This window comes from Paralichthys olivaceus, chromosome 4 (assembly GCF_024713975.1).
Source record: "Paralichthys olivaceus isolate ysfri-2021 chromosome 4, ASM2471397v2, whole genome shotgun sequence".
Taxonomy (NCBI): Eukaryota; Metazoa; Chordata; class Actinopteri; order Pleuronectiformes; family Paralichthyidae; genus Paralichthys; species Paralichthys olivaceus.
Window position 1 is genome coordinate 15,187,880 of NC_091096.1, and position 18,513 is coordinate 15,206,392.

General features: G+C 40.8%; 1 protein-coding gene across 4 annotated transcripts in view; it reads left to right on the forward strand.

The window, feature by feature from the left end:
* The window catches only part of rasa1a (RAS p21 protein activator (GTPase activating protein) 1a), a 25,959-nt gene continuing 7,446 nt past the window's right edge, over window positions 1–18,513 (forward strand). For 2 of the 4 annotated variants that reach the window (XM_020093878.2, XM_069523885.1), the window contains exons 1-9: window positions 1–1,307; window positions 12,789–12,941; window positions 15,345–15,480; window positions 15,946–16,016; window positions 16,782–16,899; window positions 17,207–17,238; window positions 17,852–17,904; window positions 18,065–18,215; window positions 18,347–18,425. In XM_020093878.2, the coding sequence (XP_019949437.1) occupies window positions 778–1,307; window positions 12,789–12,941; window positions 15,345–15,480; window positions 15,946–16,016; window positions 16,782–16,899; window positions 17,207–17,238; window positions 17,852–17,904; window positions 18,065–18,215; window positions 18,347–18,425 (1,323 nt within the window). In that variant the 5' untranslated portion in view covers window positions 1–777. Of the gene's footprint in view, window positions 1,308–3,323; window positions 3,462–7,268; window positions 7,430–12,788; window positions 12,942–15,344; window positions 15,481–15,945; window positions 16,017–16,781; window positions 16,900–17,206; window positions 17,239–17,851; window positions 17,905–18,064; window positions 18,216–18,346; window positions 18,426–18,513 lie in introns of those variants that run through there. The other 2 variants (XM_069523887.1, XM_069523886.1) reach the window with 2 other exon arrangements.

The window sequence follows — 18,513 nt, forward strand, 5'->3', positions numbered from 1 at the left end:
AGTGTGCTGAGTGAAGATGTCATGGATTGAAGCTGAGCAGCTCGGTGTTCACTTGGCTGTGTCTGCTGGGTGAGTGAGGAGTGGGAGAGAGGGAGGGGAGAGAGGGAGAGCAACCACCAGCTCACAAACCCAGAAAAAAGAGGCGAACTTCGCTGGTAAACGCCAGATTGTGTTACTTTGGTTAAAGACATGGCAGCACGCACGGGGGAATATCCCTCTCCAGGGATCTAGGCAGTGAGGCTGGGTCGAGTGTGGAGTCCACCGGAGGCGGCTGGAAACTCAGAAGGAAAGAAAACAACAACAACACTGGAGAAAAGGACGAGGATTACACACAACAGTGACAATAAAACAACACTCCCCGACAAGTGGTGTGTCTGCGGAGGGTGAAGTCCGAAGAAAAGCGACAGGAAACACTGGTGACTGGATGTTCTACCTGAAACGTGTTGAATGTGAGTTTCCAGACAGCGTTTCTGTGTGAACTTTAAACTCAGGAAACAATGAAGACATAGCGAGCAAGGACTCATCAAGTGTTTCGACGCTGCTAGCCGTCCCGCTAGCGTTAGCGTGGCTAACTCACAGCGAGCGAATGCGAGGTGAAGCTAACGCCCGCTAGCTAAGTAGGCTAAGTTAGCTCTTTGGCTAACGCTAGCTAAACGCGTTGTAGAGAAACTTTTGGTTTTGTTTCCCCGGAGCCCAAACACTGAAGGAGTGTTGTGAGGACGGAGGGGGAGGGCAGGTTCCCTTCTGGACTTTTTCCCCTCTACGCATTTCCCCAAAATGATGGCTGCGGAGGTCAGCAGTGAGGATACGGGCTCGGTCACGACAGGGACAGGGGTGGCAGGCGAAGGAGGCCCGGAGACGGCGCCTTTCCCCTACTATACCAAGTCGACCAGGGCGAGAGTCACTGAGTCACCAGCGCTGCGGCAACATTCGAACACATCGCCGGACTCACTTCCCGACATGAGCATGATCTATCTCGTGCCTGGTGGGGATCTGACCGGACCAGGGCTGACCGCAACAGGGAGTGGCGGAACAGGAGGTGGACATGCAGCTTTCCAAGGAACAAGCTCAGGGACCGCGGGCAGCATGTGTTGCTCTCCCACCTTGGAGGCTCCGGCTAGTCGGGTTTCACCCACATCAACCGGCCCGGATGGGCCCTCTGCTTTCCCCTCACTGCCACCACCTCCTCCCCCTCCTCCAGGCTACGGGGGGCTCGGCGGCACTACGGATGAGAGCGACATGCAGGATGGACCGGAGTATGAGGAAGAGGAGGTGGTGTTCCCCCTCTCTGCACCTCCCACCAACCAGTAAGTATACTTCCAGTAAGAAAATAATCTAAACCCAGAAGACCCAACCTTCCTCTGCTGTCATATACCTTAACGTTGACTCATGCAGGTTCATCAGTAACTTGTGCTACTCATCCTCAGTGATCATCTACATTTACAGCCCACCATCACTGCTCCATGTACGGTGGAGGTTTAATAACCCAGTTGTGGTCATGAAATAATCCCAGTTAAAGTAAATCAGCATCTACTCTATTTTTTTGACATTTGAAAACTAGGCTGAAAGAACCACAATTACTCAAATCGACTTGATTGGGTGTGTGTATAGCAGAATGTGCCTCTGGATTATACATCACATCACTGAACTTACGTTTATTAAATCGATTCAATAAGTGTATTGAATGTACTGAAGTGCATATTAATCTTGTATGGAAGCTGTTTGTAAAAATAAACCTAAGCACTTGATTTGATGAATCAACAATGAATAAGCAAAATTACTCCATCAAACAACCATTGCTGCTCCTACTCTTAATCCCATCGTCATAATAGAACAACTGTTTGACAAAATCGGAAAAAGACGCACCGCAATAATTATGCACAACTTGCAAGTTTGTTTGTATTATATAAATGAGAGAAAGCAATGATACATGACACACAGAGCCTAAAGCTGTGTCCACATTAATATATTTTAGTTTCAAAATGCATAATGTTTGCTACGTTTATGCCTGGTGTCCATACCTCTCTGCAGTTTTTGAGCCCCATCACTGAGATTCTTGTACAGAACTTTTCACCACTCCTGATTCTCCTTTGTAGGATTTTCTTCACTAAGCAACAAACTGCAGGGTGGACAGTCTACTTCCTGTTTACACCAGCATGCTCATGACCAGTGTACGTGAATGGTCATGTGATATGCGTTTTCAATCGTTTTAAAGTATGAATGTTTTGTTTGTTGTCGTATTAATACAAACTTAACATTTATGTGGTTGTAGTTTAACTCAGTAATGAATTAATAAAAGGTGTAACATACATACAAATATCTGTATCATGCAGAAACATTGAAGGGGCGGTTGCATCCTCATGAGGCTTTCTGATATGATCATATCCACCTAGTAAATGGATAATTATGTCTTTTCTACGTAAAGAGATTGGCAGATCTATTTCAAAAGGGAAACACTCAGCAGGTCAGTGGTGCCATAATGAAATGATAAAAAGAAGCAGGTCAAGTGATCTGGTTTGACGTTTTGCAGTTGACAAATTCTTACTTCAGTCACAATATCTTTATCCATTTCTTTCCTGTTGTACTAAAAAACAATTTGTCATACCTGCATCATTGGCTTTCATCTCAATTGCTCGTGACTGTATGAAGTTGAGCTCAAGATGCTGGGAAATACTGCAGTAAATACTGTCCTTCCAACTACTTTATATTCTGAATGTATTAAATGCTTTTTTTAAATTAATGGATGAGCAATTAGCCCTCTTCAATCTACAGTTATGTCAATCAGTACATTTATAGCTGCTGTGATTGGTACAGTCTCATTGTTCAGCCCAACACCTGTTCATGAGTATGTTACTGCAATATTAGCCAGATTATTGTCAGTAAAAGATTGTGCTCTATCATGCAACATGAGGAAACAATATGTTATTTTTGTTTTGATGCACAGTTGCATAATTGCAGCCAATACATGTTAGAAATATGTTTTCTTTGTGATTAAGGTGAGACAAGCCTGAATATTTGTACCTTTTATGATTAAAGCATGGCAGGTGCATCCTATCCATGGTGTTTACTACCCGTATCTCTAATTATAGGCATTTCTATGAATTTATCAAGCATGCTCACCAGCACGTATCCAAACCTGTGTGCGTGTGCTGCTGTTGTAATAACCCAAATACAGCCCTCCCATTTGTTACAGTCTCATTAGAGAACTGCTGAGCTTTGTCATTTCTGGCCCTCATACTGTGAAATATGGAAGTGACTGGGCCTGGAGTGTGGATTCAGCTCTTATTTTAGAAGCCACCCTATATCTCCCTGTCAGACTACTGGGGAAGTGGAAGGCCAGCATTTCACCAGTCGCGCCTGTACTGGTAACGAACCACCCTAAATGGAATTAACTCCAAATTCTTACAGAGCACTCCTGTACTTGGAGTAGAACTTTTGCTGAGGGAATATGAACTTCTTTGGTATGTCCTTGCATTCCAGTTTATCAACTTGCAGGATTGGCAGTAAGGCAGTGTAACAGTTGTCACTTGTGCGTGAATTACATTGATTTTCTTTGGTTTTGCTTGTTTCACAATGAGTGACTTGTACCCAAGTGTGTATCATCACATTCACTAACACATAACCTTTACACACTGTTGAAAGTCAAAATGAATCTAGTCACTGACTCTATCTGGCCTATTCTTAGATGCCTTATTTGACTGAGTTGATCAAGACACATACACAACACAAGCTATATTCTCTTACATTGACTTTATGTTTTTGTTGAATTTTCTGGTTATTATAACCCTGTTTTTTCAAAATGAGACCTGCCCTTATGACCTCTCTGGACATCGAAAGTGAAATATACACTGGATTAAAAATGTTAAGGGATACTGACACTTTTAATTGATTTCTAAAATGAGTGATAAAATATGAATTTGCTTTTATCAGATAAATGTAGACTGCAAACTTTAAAAAAAGATTGAGGTCAAATGCTCCATGTTGTATATACTTGTGTTTATCATCGGCACACCTGCCACTATATATAAGCAAGGCCAGGTACAGAGTTAGGTACACAGCCTTAATTTATCGTTTCTGGCAGCGCACCACTCTCTACAACAGACAAGTTATAAGGTGCTGCCTTTTCCTTCACAGTGAAAAAATGATGACCCAGTTTAAACAAGGGTATGTCACTCTACAATGTTTCACTGATGCACTGTGATAGACAGCGTTGTTAGGTCTCATCTAGCGGTGCTGTCCTGGAGAAGATACCTAATCTAGTATACAGGGATTGAGGCTAAATGAATCACAGTCATAGACAAAGCTGAAGTTTTTGTCTGCAGGCAATATAGTGAACGTAACTGCCAAATCTTATGGCATAAAATCCACTTCTCTTGTGTCACACTTTGTGACGCTTATGCGAACATCCCGTCTCTTCTATGTGTAATACAAGACATGTATACATTTGTTTTTTGACTTCTTTTCAATGTGCCTATAATAGCATTTGCCACTGGCAAATCTAGCATTGGCAGCAATGGGTGTTGCATTCACAGCTGACTACCCACACTAGTCTGAGTGATTCTGAATCTCACCCTGCCCCCTCAGCTGTGTATGCCTTCTGTAATCGGGCTCCAAGGCAGATATTGTATTCCTTTGAGTTATGTTAGCAGCCTGTAAAGTGCATATCGGAAGAGTGATAGTGGAAATCTTCCACACTATTGAGTGGTCCCAGTGTGGGTTGCACAGTAATTGTGAAAGCTAAACACGGCACATTTGCAGCAGAGTGCGGTTCAGTGAAACTGTCTGCGAGGGAGAGCGACACAAACAGCAGTGACATTCATTCACACCTCTGTACAACAGGGTGCCATTCATAAACAATACAGAAATGCGATAAGAATTTGAAACTGATGTTAGCTCAATAAGGACAAGAGCAAAGATATCAACTGGGCCCCATGCAGTGAGTGTTGCTGCTGCCGTTAGAAGCCTCCGGCCCAGCGCCTGAGCTTAAACAAACAGCTTGTTGGGAAATGAGTCGTTGATTTTGAGTTTCCACGAAGATTAGAGAGGATTTCAAGTCATAACGAGTTTCCCTGAGGAGGTGGTGGTAGGAGGAAAAAGAAAAGGGGGAAGGAAAACTTGGATTTGAAGATCAGTGGCTGTGTGAATGAGTTTACCAGATTTAGCAGTTGGCTGTGGAAACGTTGCTGTGACGGCAGCGTTAATTGAGAACCCATACTACCTAATTGCACTTTGTGTTGGGTGGCAGATACAATTGAATTCTGAAACGGCATGTGGATGATGTTGCATAGCTTAACTGTGATGAAGGTTGTTCCCACAAGTTACAACACTTTTATAACAAAGCAGGTTTTCATTAATGGGACTGAATTACACAATTTTAGGATTGGTGAGCCCAACAATTAGTATTAAACCTGTGATTTCCTGTCATCTTTTTTAATTACTGCAGTATTCCTTGCTGTTTACCTACATTGACTCTCTTTTTATATTAAACCCTATATTAACAGAGGAAAAAACTTAATGGATCATTTTGACAGGGCACTGACATGAAACCTGCGCCATTGGGGAAACGCTGTCTTTCATCGCATAACAAGTTTTTATTATAAGCACATTATATAGCAGGGTTTTTAAATAAAAGGGATGAAACTGGCGCCTTTGTCATTTTCAAATATCCTGAGTTACCATATTACCTTGGTGCCCAACCCTATTATTGTTGGTTTACTGGACCCATTGAATGAAACACCAGTCACTTTTATTAGTGTAAGATCTGTGTTGTGCATTGATAAGGGAAAGACTATGGTTTCCATGCATTTTCATTGTGTTACGCAATGTCCTGTCATGCCCTTCCAATACCCACACTGCCCTTTTCTCTCCTACATCCTGTTTTCAAGACTTTTGAGCCACTCACTGTGGCATTAACAGAATCCTCAGAAGCATTTAAGCTGTTTGACAATACCAGGGATTTTTGATGATGAATGACTTCTCACATTAGTTAGGTGCGCGAATTGATTTGACTTTGCACAGGAAGTGTTAGAGTGCCAGGTTAGGTTTTAGTGTTATATCACTTCAGACATAACCACAGACACAGCAAGTATAATAAAATGTTACTGCATTGTTTCTTGTACAAAATAGCTAGTGTTACACTATGGAAATTGGTGTTAATTACTCCATATACAATTAGACTTGCAATGATGGTTTTTACTCAGCTGGAAGTGACTGTTCTTAACTGGATGTCCCTGCTTGTAGATATCAAAAATGTAAGAGGAGTATTGTAGGGGTAGATGACAGTGGAGCCTGTTATCACTGATGTAATGATGTTATTTCAGGGAGACCTTTTCACAGCAGGAAAGCCGAGATGTCTGCTTTGGTCCATGTGTGCCTGGCTGGGCTTAAAACGATGGTGGTTGGTTAGTTTTCAGACTGACCAAGGCTGAAGATGCATGGATACCCTTTCCCCATCTTTCCATCTATATGGTTTAGCTCTGCCCATTTTTGCTGCCATTCTAACACCCTGGCTGAGTCTAACAAGCTGTGGCAGTTCATGGTGTGTAAAGCAAAACAAAACCAATCCACAGCTGCTGTCAGACAACCTTCTTTCTAATGTGAAAACCTGAGCATTTAAATATAAGTAAAAGGTTGTGGGGCAACAATTTGGCCCCATAACCTTTGTTTGGTACATAAACCCAAATAGTTTACATAAATTGCTGTGGTATTTGTGCATTTACCTACAATTTACATTTGTTGTGTGGTTGAAAACCTGATTTTTAGGGTGAACAATCTTGATGTCACCCTGTGTTTTCATTTTGAAGCCAGGTGCATATAAACTCTCAAAGGTCACAAGGTGTCATGGCTTGTTTCCTCTAATGCATGTCTGTGTATCTGAGTGTTCATGATACATGAGTGTCCCTGTGTGTGCAGAGATGCCACTCCCCTCCCTACCCTTGCTGTCCCACTGCTTCAAAAACCAATCGGCAGCATGCTCATGATGCGTAGGTTATGAGAGAGAAAGAGAACAGAGTAAGAGAAGAAGAAAGTCAGAGGATGAAGCAGGAGCAAAGACTACGGGGCTACAGTCAAAGTCTTGGAGATCAACTTGTGTTATTCTTCAGGACAGGATAACATGGTCATCCAGTTTTCCTCAGATTAGTTAGCACAACCTAATGCATGTGGGGTAACAGTCCGCATCTCTGTGTCCTCCTCTTCATTTTGCTTCATTGGATATTGCTCGTTGATCCTAGTGACGGGAGATGACTGTACCAGGGCGGCAGCAGGGTCACATCATCATGCCTTGTATGGATTTGGAGCTGCCTTTGCTCTACTTTCCACATCAGAGCGCGCAGTTTCTGTTTGGCCAGCAGCTGTATCAGTGGAGTCGGTGCACCTTGTGAGACCACGGGACACGGCACAGGGAGATGCAGCAGAGGGCGAACTCGGCGTAAGTGGGGCATCAAATCACCCCCCACGACTAGTATCTCGCCATACTTACTGTGGGCTGGTTAAAACTCCTGATTATTCCAGTTTATCAACTAATTAATTTGATAGTAGATAAAAAAAAAATATTGCTTGTTATTAGATAAAATGGATAAATATATTGTCTGACCAAATTATTTACAGACCATACACAGCAGAAATGAGTGAAGGTCATTTTAGCTACATTGTACATTTCCAGACACTGCGAGTGCATCAGCTCTGTTTAAGAATTTCAGTGGGGTGTTTGCTGGGTATTAAATCCAAGTTTAGAAGAGTACCCCTTATAGAAAGTTGGCAGTGCGACTGAGGCGCATTGCTAATGCACGGTAAGGCAATGTTTCATTACTTCTTGATACTGATGTGGGCTGACAGTACATCTGGGGAGATGCATGAGCACAGCAACATCCATCAAGACAAAAGAAAATGAAGAAGAGAGACATGAGCTGGAGAGAGAGAGAGAGACATCACAAAAGAGCTTAATGAGAGATAGACAGACTGACAGACGTCACAGCAAGCTGTTTGTCAGATTTGTCTCGGATATGATAACATTAAAGCACAGATACAAGTGTAGAATCTTTGCCTACCTGAAATAACTTTGAAGAATGGATGATATGAGTGTTTCAGCAGTCCCTTAAGTGAGGCTTATTAAATGGTTAAGTCCTGCCAAAAATAGTCAGGGTTTCATTTCCTGTAAAAATGCATATTCTTAAATGATTTAGGTCAGTGGAATATGTAGTGTCCTCATTTTGAGCACAATGTTTCAAAGACAGTCCTTTTCAAATAGTAGCTTGTTGCAACTGTAATATATTTTATATTTTATCCACTTTGGGATGATACGTTTGACCCTGCAGATTTTGAAAATCCATAATTTCCCATACAGCTTTTATAGAAATTATTGAAAAACTGAGATTAATCTTTCAATGTTATTGTCTGTCATTTTCTTTAGCTATTTATAGTTTGTTGCCTAATTCCTCCTGCCTCGAGTATTCAACGTGCTTGTGCTGGTATGGCTGGCTTCAGGCGCTGTCTAAAATGCCTCAAATCATGAGTTGAGTGCGAGAAAGGATTGTATTCGCCCTTTGTCTCATGATGAAGTGAATAAATGGGTGACTTGTGTGAAAATGAAACTCAGGATGTGGACATTGGGCTTGTGGAAGGATGACACTGTGGTTGTTGTGTGGTGCCACAAACAGGTAGTTGTGACTTGGTAGTTAGTATAGTGATCAGCTTTGTGAGTGAGGATTGTTCATTTATAACAGTTTCTATGAGTCAGCTTGTTTTAGTTGATCTTGGAACTGTAGGCAGAGGAAGAAATGCCTTATATTGAGATGAGAGAAGCAAGACGTCAGTGTGCTGCTCGCTGTTCATGTACTGACATGATTGGACATTCCTCAAGCTGAAAGTAGAACTGTATCCTGTCGTTACTGTCATGGTTTAAGTTCACAGTCTGTTTATCAGAGCACCTTTTCAGTCTGTTTGACCCAATCACATTCCATTATGGGCAGTGAAATAAAAGTACGGAATAATACTTTTTCCCTCAAATCTATAGAAAGTTTTGGTGTAAATCAAATCACAGGGCACTATACTACAACAAATCCATATGGCCAAAGTTGCTATGGAAACACAAAATTATAGTGCAAGGCCATGAAGTAAGTCAGGAATACCACAGGCATAAGATGTTTTTTTTAAAGATTAACAGTAACTTAAACTGCAGTCGAACAGCCTCGATCACACTCAAATCCAACATTTGGTTGTGATCAATGAATCCAATTGCTATTTACAACATATATTTCCAGCCTTGTTCATTCTCTTAAGCTGCTGTCAGACATGCATCAAACTGCGGAGCATCTCCGCACTTTCTACAGAGGAGGTGCATGTGTGAACACAAATGTCAGAGTGAGAGCCTCTGGATTATCTGCAGACTTTCTCCGCCTGGCCCCCTAGTAAAGTCAGCAGAAAGTCAGCAGAATCCAATGTGAGAACACAGCAGGGGATCCTTCGCTGGATTTACCATAAGCAAGTAGGGGGGGATGATGACGCTTCTAACACATGGTAGACGCAAACATGAAAAACGTTACTTCCTGCCTCTGCCTGCTACACCATCCCTCACCTGAATAATGCTGAGGATTTGTTGCTGTTGTGAACATGTCTATGCAGAGAACTTCCCACTGCGTTCTGCATGTGTGGGCAAACTACAGATAAAGTCTAGACCCAATCTCCGGACTTTATCTGTAGGCTTTACAAACAGCCATAACAACCTGTCTGATGCAACTGTTGTGTGACACTGGAAGTGCAAAATAACATATGAATGTAAGTAAAAAAACATACATTTGTTATTTGCACATTTATATTTGTATATACAGATATGTTATTAACTGCAGCATTTTCAATACATACATGTTGTGGTCATATAGCTGCATTCAGACATGCACTGAACTCCCCAGTTCCTTCGCAGACTTTATCCACCTATCTGTCGATGTGTGAACACAGCAGGTGATGAGTTCCAGTATGTCAGGGCAAAATAAGACTGTGAATGGACGAAGCTGCAATTAAACACAACACTGACATTACTTTTTAATGATACATGATAATTCTATACTAATGACTTCTGATTAGTGTTGGTGTTTTTTGTTAACGTGAAAGGTGAGCGCAGGTCAGCGGGGGGAGTGAGGAGGGAGGACATGCTGCCCTTAGTGGTTGTGGACTTTAGATCTTGTAAGATGCAACATACACCTATCACCACACAGGGTGAGGAAGTGGGTGCATTAAGGTCACACAAGTTCCTTGGTGTGCACCTTCACAACAAACTTGCCTGGTCAGGTTAATGTGATGCCCTCTATAATAGGAGACTGAGCAGACTGTACTTCATGGGGAGGCTCAGGTCACTCGGTGTGTGTAACAGGTTGTGACCAGTACACGCATCATTGCTGCTATGGGTTCAAGAGGCACTATTATGGCTGGTGATGTAAACAGGCTCAATTAAGTCAGAAGGGCACTGGAAATGTATCGAAACCGACATTTATAACCTCTTGCTCATTTCAGTTAATTTGAGTAATGCTTCCCCCCAGTTTGTGTGCATTCACAAACTGTCAGATTTCCGCTATGTTCATTTTGCAGCTGCAGCCCTTGGAATTGTACTTTGCCGTATTACCCTGGCATATGTCCTCTCTCCTTATGCCCCTGCTGATCTACGCTCACTTAACATGTTAACTTCTGATTAGTGTTGGTGTTTATTGTTATTGGGACACGTACAGTACTTAAGTTTGCTTTGTGTTTGTAATTCGCTATAGAGTTTACGAGACACATATTTAAAAATATTTAAAAATAAGTGTTGTGTGTAGGCAGTTCACCTGCTACACGCAACAAGAGATGAGATGTGACACGCACAGCCAGGACATCTGGGTTTCAATCATGCAATTTATGATTTGACACCATCTATTGATAACTAAATAAAAGTGTGAAAAGTGACAAAATGAGCACACACACACACACACACACACACACACACACACACACACACACACACACACACACACACACACACACACACACAGGTTTACCCTAAAGTCAAAATTCTTAACTTTTGAATATTTAATGATGTTCTAAGGACTTGTTGCGCCAGTCGAATAAAGCTCTCATTCCTCTAAAACTTTGTGCCAGTAGATCAGCAGCTTTCTTTCAATCATCTTCTTTCTGTGATCCTTGCTGTGTTGTGTCTGACATAGGCTTCTCCGTCTGTTTAGTTGTTTAGCAAAGCTTAAAGCCATGGTAACACTAACCGGCTCTTGCAGGGTTTTTCTTCCTCCATGTTGTAGAGTGACAGTTTGAACAAATTCTGTTGAACAATTCTTCGGTGTATAATTCAGTCTGAAGTTCTCTGGTCTTTGACCTGGTTCTGGATTACTTGCAGTAGACATTTATATCCAAAATGTCTTCTTAATTGTCTTTTAATGTCATTATATAGAGAGTGTAATTAGGGCTGTCAGTCTTTTTACAAATTAAGTTTAAATGAATTTGAAATGACACATGAATTTGAAATGATGTAGGATGGTCTGCTCTGCTCTCCGCCACTCTTCTCTTAGCAGTCATCGTTCCTCGTGTTTTGATGGTTCTCCTTCAGGATTACTTTCCCCAGCTTCCTCAGCCCCTTAAGGGCTGCTTGGCCTCACTCTCTGACTGCTCTCCATCACTCTTTTCAAATCTCTTATCACCCAAATCCGCCCAAAGCCCCCTCACAGAATCTTAACTCCCTCTCTTTGCTTCAGCAAGCCCTTTGCAGCTTTCTCTGTGATAACAGACGTGATCATGTTTTCTTTACAAATATAAACCTCGACTCACCTAAACCAGATGGGAGCCCTTTTAGATCTCCTGTGAAAAGAGTTGTTGCAGGACCTCATTCGTCTTTTCACCGCTGGATGTTTTTCCAGTCACTGCATTCTGAGAGGCATCACTGGCCTAAATATGGAAAACAGTGTTAATTTTTTACCCCAGCTAGTGAAAGCCCTGTCAAATCCAGCCTCACCTGCTGAAATTTTAACCAGTGTTGTTGCTCAGGCTTCTGTTTAATTCAGAAAGAAGTAAGACTTTAATGGTGCACAGGAAACTCAAAAATAAAAGCTTCTCAATTTAAGCTTTTACTCGCCTTTCTCCGTCCATTTGTCTGAAAAATACATGACCTACTCATCTTGTCTGGGTCATACACTCATGAAAGTAGGTCATGAAATTTCATATAGCTTCACTGTTTAATGCTGATTTTGTTATCGGTCTATTAATACTTAACATACATTACATTCATTTACTTACATCTCTTTACAAGTCAAGAAGTGATCTGAAAAAGAAAAGAATGTGAAAGAATGTTATTGCAATTTCTGTGGAAAGTCAGAGTACTATGTTTTCAATTCTTGAATTAAAAACAAGTCAACAAGTGTCTTACAACAAACCATAACTTTCTCCCATTATATTTACCTCAGGAGGTTGCTAGTTGTATTGCAACCACTCTTGTGTTTGTGATAAGTGGTCTCTTTTTTTGTTGTGATGAACCAAATCAATATACCATACTGAAATTATATAACATTTCAGCCATATTTTGCCAGGCACTAATTCACATTAATTCAACCTATCAAGCAGTAATGGTTGATTTTCTTCTCAACAGCAATGTGCACTTCCCTCTTGAATAGGCTCATAACTTTAGAAGGGGTTCCTTTCAATTATACATATATATTGATATAGGTTCGCTTGTGTTAAATGCTTCCCAGCTATACATAGTTTGTGTCTTAACGCACCATCCACCTCCTAATTGTTTCATCCTTTTCTCTTCATCTCAGGTGGTACCATGGCAAGCTGGACCGAACCATTGCTGAGGAGCGGCTGCGCCAGGCCCGGACCCCTGGCAGCTACCTCATCAGGGAGAGTGACCGCCGGCCCGGTTCCTTTGTCCTGTCTTTCCTCAGCATGACCAACGTGGTCAACCACTTCAGGTATGACGGAGTACAAACAAGAAGCAGAAATCCGTCAATCTCGTCAATTGATCCATTCTGAAGATGCATCAAGAGCCTGTTGAAATGCATGTTTCAATTAGCTATTTTCAGAGGATTTCCTGAAAAAAAATGTGACTGGGCCGACATGTGCTGACACATTTGTTGTCCAGTTAGTTACTTTTTTATCCGCTGATGCTATTATTTTCATGGAAACCAAAATATGGGGTCCTTGTAGACTCATTTGTGTTCACTGTATCAATTACACAAGCTATGTAGAGTTGGCTAACCTGTCTACCATGGTATTAATAACAGCCTACACCTGAGGAGCTTTGTTAAGGGAATAGTGATAATAGTTTGATGTGACATGAACTGTTTTTCTGTTCTCTGTAGAGTCCTGTTAGTAGGTGAAACAGAACATTTGACATTATCTGACAACAAGCAGGCAGCATGCCACCTTTAGTTACAAGATAAAGAGAGGGGAACTCCAGAAGTTATTCATTAGCTGCTAATCAAAAGGACAGACAGTCACAAACATGAAAACATGACATGTGCTGATAGTGTGTGTGTGGGTGTGTGTGTGTGTGGGTGTGTGTGGGTGGGTGTGGGTGGGTGGGTGGGTCGGAGAAGACTTATCTTTCATGCAATGCGAGTAGGTGGACTTGAGTTAAAAGAAAAGGGGAAGTGCACTTGTCTAGCAGTAATACCATAGGGTAATTTATAACATAACTTTCAATAAACAAGACAGATCAGACATTACAATCTGTCCTCCCCTCAAATGTTGATTCGTCATATTCACTATTAAGGCACACGTATCCTGCAGCTCACACACAAAAGGTGAACATTTGCCCTTAATAAAAAAAAGTGTGTACTTTTACATGAGTCAAAAAAGGGGTTTTATGGTTATGATAAAGTGAAAGTATGTTTTGTTTAAAAGATCAATCAGCAGATTTCTGAGAACATTTTGTTGTTACAGGTAGCAACAAGTTTCAACAGCTGTGTATTTATTGCTAAATTTAAGTGCCGAAAGACATTAGATGAGCATGTGATGAAAGTCAGTGCTTTATCTGTCCAGACCATTTTACTTACTTTGCTTACAGTCTTTGTTTTTATCAGGTTTTTCTCTTTCTTAAACTTTTATTTTAGAAACAGTAATATTTAGATGTAATGGCATCCTGAGCAGATAATGAAGTCTACGTTTGATGGGATCTAAGCTTCTGTGTTTTGTTTTGGTTCAGTCCCTCCATGATACTTAAATATCCTTCCCTAAGTTTTTGAAGGGAGATGGCCCTAGCTCAGACCAGAAGTGTGGTTGTCTGCTCTGTGATGTCACACAAAAACTTGTCACCTGCCTACGGTGGTGCGTTTAAACCAGAAACATCAATGCCACATCTTATTTTCAATACAGTCTAACAGCAACATGCAAGCCTTCTGAAAATGTGCAGTGCTCAGGGCTTCTCTCACTCTGCTCATGTGTGTTTCAAAAAACACACATTAATCCTCATAGTGTCTCATGGAGGCTCAGATACTGACAGGAGCTCCAATCTGTGATTATGGCTGATGTATTTTATCAGTATGCACAGTATCTATCTGGATTGTTTTGATGTCTTTGTACACATGGTATCTTTATTCACTTGTGCCTCAGGTTGTGTGTTTAGGGGCCACTGGGCTTCACAACATCCACAAATTGTACAGACAACACTTTGATGACAACACTAAGGGAGGAGAGAGTTGTGGCATACAAAGCACATGTTTTGGTCTAAGATGCTAGCGCGACATTGAGTGGCAGTGGATATCGTGTATATAACCTTTAACTTATGTGGAATCTGTGCATTTAATAGCATTACTTTCTACTGCTCTACTGGGGGGACGCAGAGGTGTTTTCCAGGAATCTTATTAATCAAGGGACAATGACATCATGTCCTTCAGTCATAGTGGTTTGGTGTGGGAACATGATGACATTGATGCTGAGGGGGTGAGGGTTGTAAGTGAATTATGAACATAAAGCTAATTGCATGACACCCGCACTTCAAAAGGTCAATGTCGTTAGATGGGGCTTGCAGCAAATAAGCAATATTATAGTGTGTTTTGTTATAATCCCACAATCAAAGATCAGCTCAAGTGACGAGCAGTTAATTAGGATTAGTCGCTCTGCAGTGGGATATGGTTCAAACCAGTGTTTTAGAGACATATTCACTATTTTGAATTCTTATTTTGTCTTGGTTATTACAAGATCTGTTTCATCTGTGGTGTAAGCCCACTAATGAAAAACAATGTTGACACAGTCTCCCACTGTCACAGGAATAAATGTTGAACATTCTCTGTTGCCTTCAGTGCACAGTGATTAGCCTATATGTTAAAAATAACCATGCTGTCTTTAATCATTGTTATGTTTTCTCTCAACAGGATAATCGCAATGTGTGGGGACTATTACATTGGTGGGCGGCGTTTCTCTTCTCTATCGGACCTGATTGGTTATTACAGCTATGTGTCTTGCTTGCTAAAAGGAGAGAAATTGCTTTCTCCAGTGGCACCCCCAGAGGTGAGACTGCTCTTTCTATCGTTTGTGTGTCATGACATTACTTGATATTTACTTTTCTCCTTCTCCTCGTAGTTGTTTCTCAAAATAAATATTGTAAAATGCAGCTTTTTGTTTTCTTTGGTGGTGAGAGTGACAGCGCTGAGTTTTTAAAAAAAATCAGAAATAAAAAAAACTATATCATATAGCAGCATGTTAATGCTATTCGTCAAAATATCATAGGAAAGATGCAAATATCCAGCAAAACAGAGTTCAGACATTTTAAAATATACCTATCCATGAAAAAAAAAAACACAATCAACAATAAAGGTTTGCAAAATTGAGACTAATCTCTTCAAATTTCAGTAAAAGTACTTAACCTGATGAAATGTTTGAGAGTTAATAGATGGGTTGGAAAATATATTTTTTTGTTTAGTTATGAAATATCAAGACTAAGAATGAGGTTTTTATTCTTTTTTGTTTTTACAGCCTGTAGAGGACAGGAGGAGAGTCAGGGCCATACTTCCATACACCAAAGTGCCAGATACTGATGAGATCAGGTGAGTGTCGTAGAGAGAATGTTCCCTACTTATACAGACGGTATTACATTTTTATATCAAACCAGCTGCTTTCCTAAAAGTGTTCTGATTCATATGACCCATAATGTTTGAGACAGAGACAATCACTGAGGATGTTCTGGGCTTTAAAATGTAGTATTTTGACAGTATGGTTATTCCTAGTTTGCCTGATTTTTTTTTTTGGGGGGGGGGGGGGTTGCATGTCTAAGGCCTACTCTTCCTATCACAGCAGCCTGGAAAGTACATCATCAGACTTGTCAATGAAAAACAGTCTTATCCCTGTTATTAAGCTGCAGTGGGCACACACTCTGATGATCCAAGCTATCCCTGATTTCCAGAATCTGATAAACATCTGTCTAAAGTCAACCTCAACCCAGAGTTTGATAGCGGGTCACAGGCTTAACGGAGTTGATAGACATGCAACATTTACCTCAAATGTTGTGGTTCAATGAGGACACCTGATGGCAGAGCTGTGATATTACAACCAGTTTAAAATAAAAAGACACTTGACATTTTCCCGAGTTGGAAAATGTAGTTATATTGTTATAGATGTGCTGATCCTGAATTTCCTTGACATCATAAAGCTCACATTGCCCTGAGGGAGCAACAGTTTGAGATAAATTATAACAAAATGTGTTGCAGGCCACAGTGCCTTTTGCTGCATTTTAAGTTTGCCTTTTTTGACAGTTTATCAAAATTTGTAGTGTTCACTCTTCTAATGTCCACTTTGACTCATTGTATTCTCAGCTTCCTAAAAGGTGACATGTTTATCGTTCACAATGAGCTGGATGATGGCTGGATGTGGGTGACCAACGTTCGCACAGAGGAGCAGGGCCTTATCGTGGAGGATCTGGTGGAGGAGGTGGTAAGTGCAGCGCTAGATAGGAAGTCTACATCAGGTTGTAGAGAATGTTTAGGAAACGATCAAAGAAAACTATTTTTGATAAGGACATAATTGACAGAGCATCTGTGAATTCGGTGTAGTGTGGATTAAAGAACCCAGTCTGAGGTGACAACAGTATATCATACCAAAGAAGAATTGGTATAGCTGCAAGTGTTATGATTTAATTCATCAATATAAATCATTACAGTATGTAAATTACAGAACAACTACAGTTATTGATCCATTTCAGTTGGTGTCCTAACAGATTCCTGTTTCTGATATTTTTCAGGGGCGGGAGGAGGATCCACATGAGGGAAAAGTGTAAGTTGTTCAATCTCAACTCACTTTTTTAACATCCGATCACTGATCTGTGGGCAATCTTCAAACCTAGGTGTACATTCTCTTCGGTGCAGAGACTGATAACTTGCATTATTTTGTGAAAGTGGTTGCATCCTTTATGCTTTTACACATTATTTCAGTACAGGATAATATCAAGCCTGTCAGCCAAGACATAAATAATGTTTTTATTTTTAGTTTAACAGGCTGAACAGCATGTCAACACATGAGTCCTTATTTTCTCCTCACTTGTGTCCTTCAGCATTGGCAATTCTTCAAATTTGACTTGCCAAATAGATAAATAAAAAGTGAGCATGCCAAATGCGAAGGGCCCTCTCTCGGAAGAATTTGATTAAATTATGGCCATTTATTTTCTTTGGAACATTACATTGAACATGAAAGGGCTCTATAATATATATTTTTACACAGAAGTGATTCATGTTGCTGGATAAACAGTTTACTCTGAATATCCTCAACAGAGATACCATTTATTAAAGATGTCAGTGACGAGAGATGTTGTTGTTATAGTCGGCATAACTGAACATCTGTATTTTGTTGATTTTAGTTAATTCAGTGGTCTGTCGCTCTTCTCTTACAGCTGGTATCATGGAAAGATCACCAAGCAAGAGGCCTACAACCTGCTGATGACAGGTACCATCCCTCTTCACCTTTCATTAGGCCACAGTTATTAATCACTTTTGACATCGTCATTCGGACATTGAAGTCCATTCATCACAATATTCTGCTGAGCTGGCGTTAAAACCTTTCTCTTGTCCCTCTGTCGATTCCTCCGCTCCCTCTCCTTTCACAGTTGGCCAGGTGTGCAGTTTTCTTGTCCGGCCATCAGACAACACACCTGGGGACTACTCGCTCTTTTTCCGCACTAATGAAAACATCCAAAGGTTTAAGATCTCCCCCACCCCCAACAATCAGTACATGATGGGGGGGAGGTACTACAACAGGTATGTGTGGCAATGGCCTTCAGGTTTTCATATAACAGAATAACATAATTGTAAACATTTTAGTCAGCATGTGTTGTGTATTTTGATTTGCAGTTACTGACGTGCCGCATCTCTCTTTCTCTCTCTCTCAGTGTTGATGACATCATCGACCATTACAAGAAGGAACAAATTGTTGAGGGCTACAATTTGAAAGAACCAGCTTCTGTGCAGGTATGTTTAGTTGAATTGTGCCATTGTTAAGCATGTTTGATTCTATATATTTGGCTAAATGGGATGCTATTTGATAATTTAATGGTTT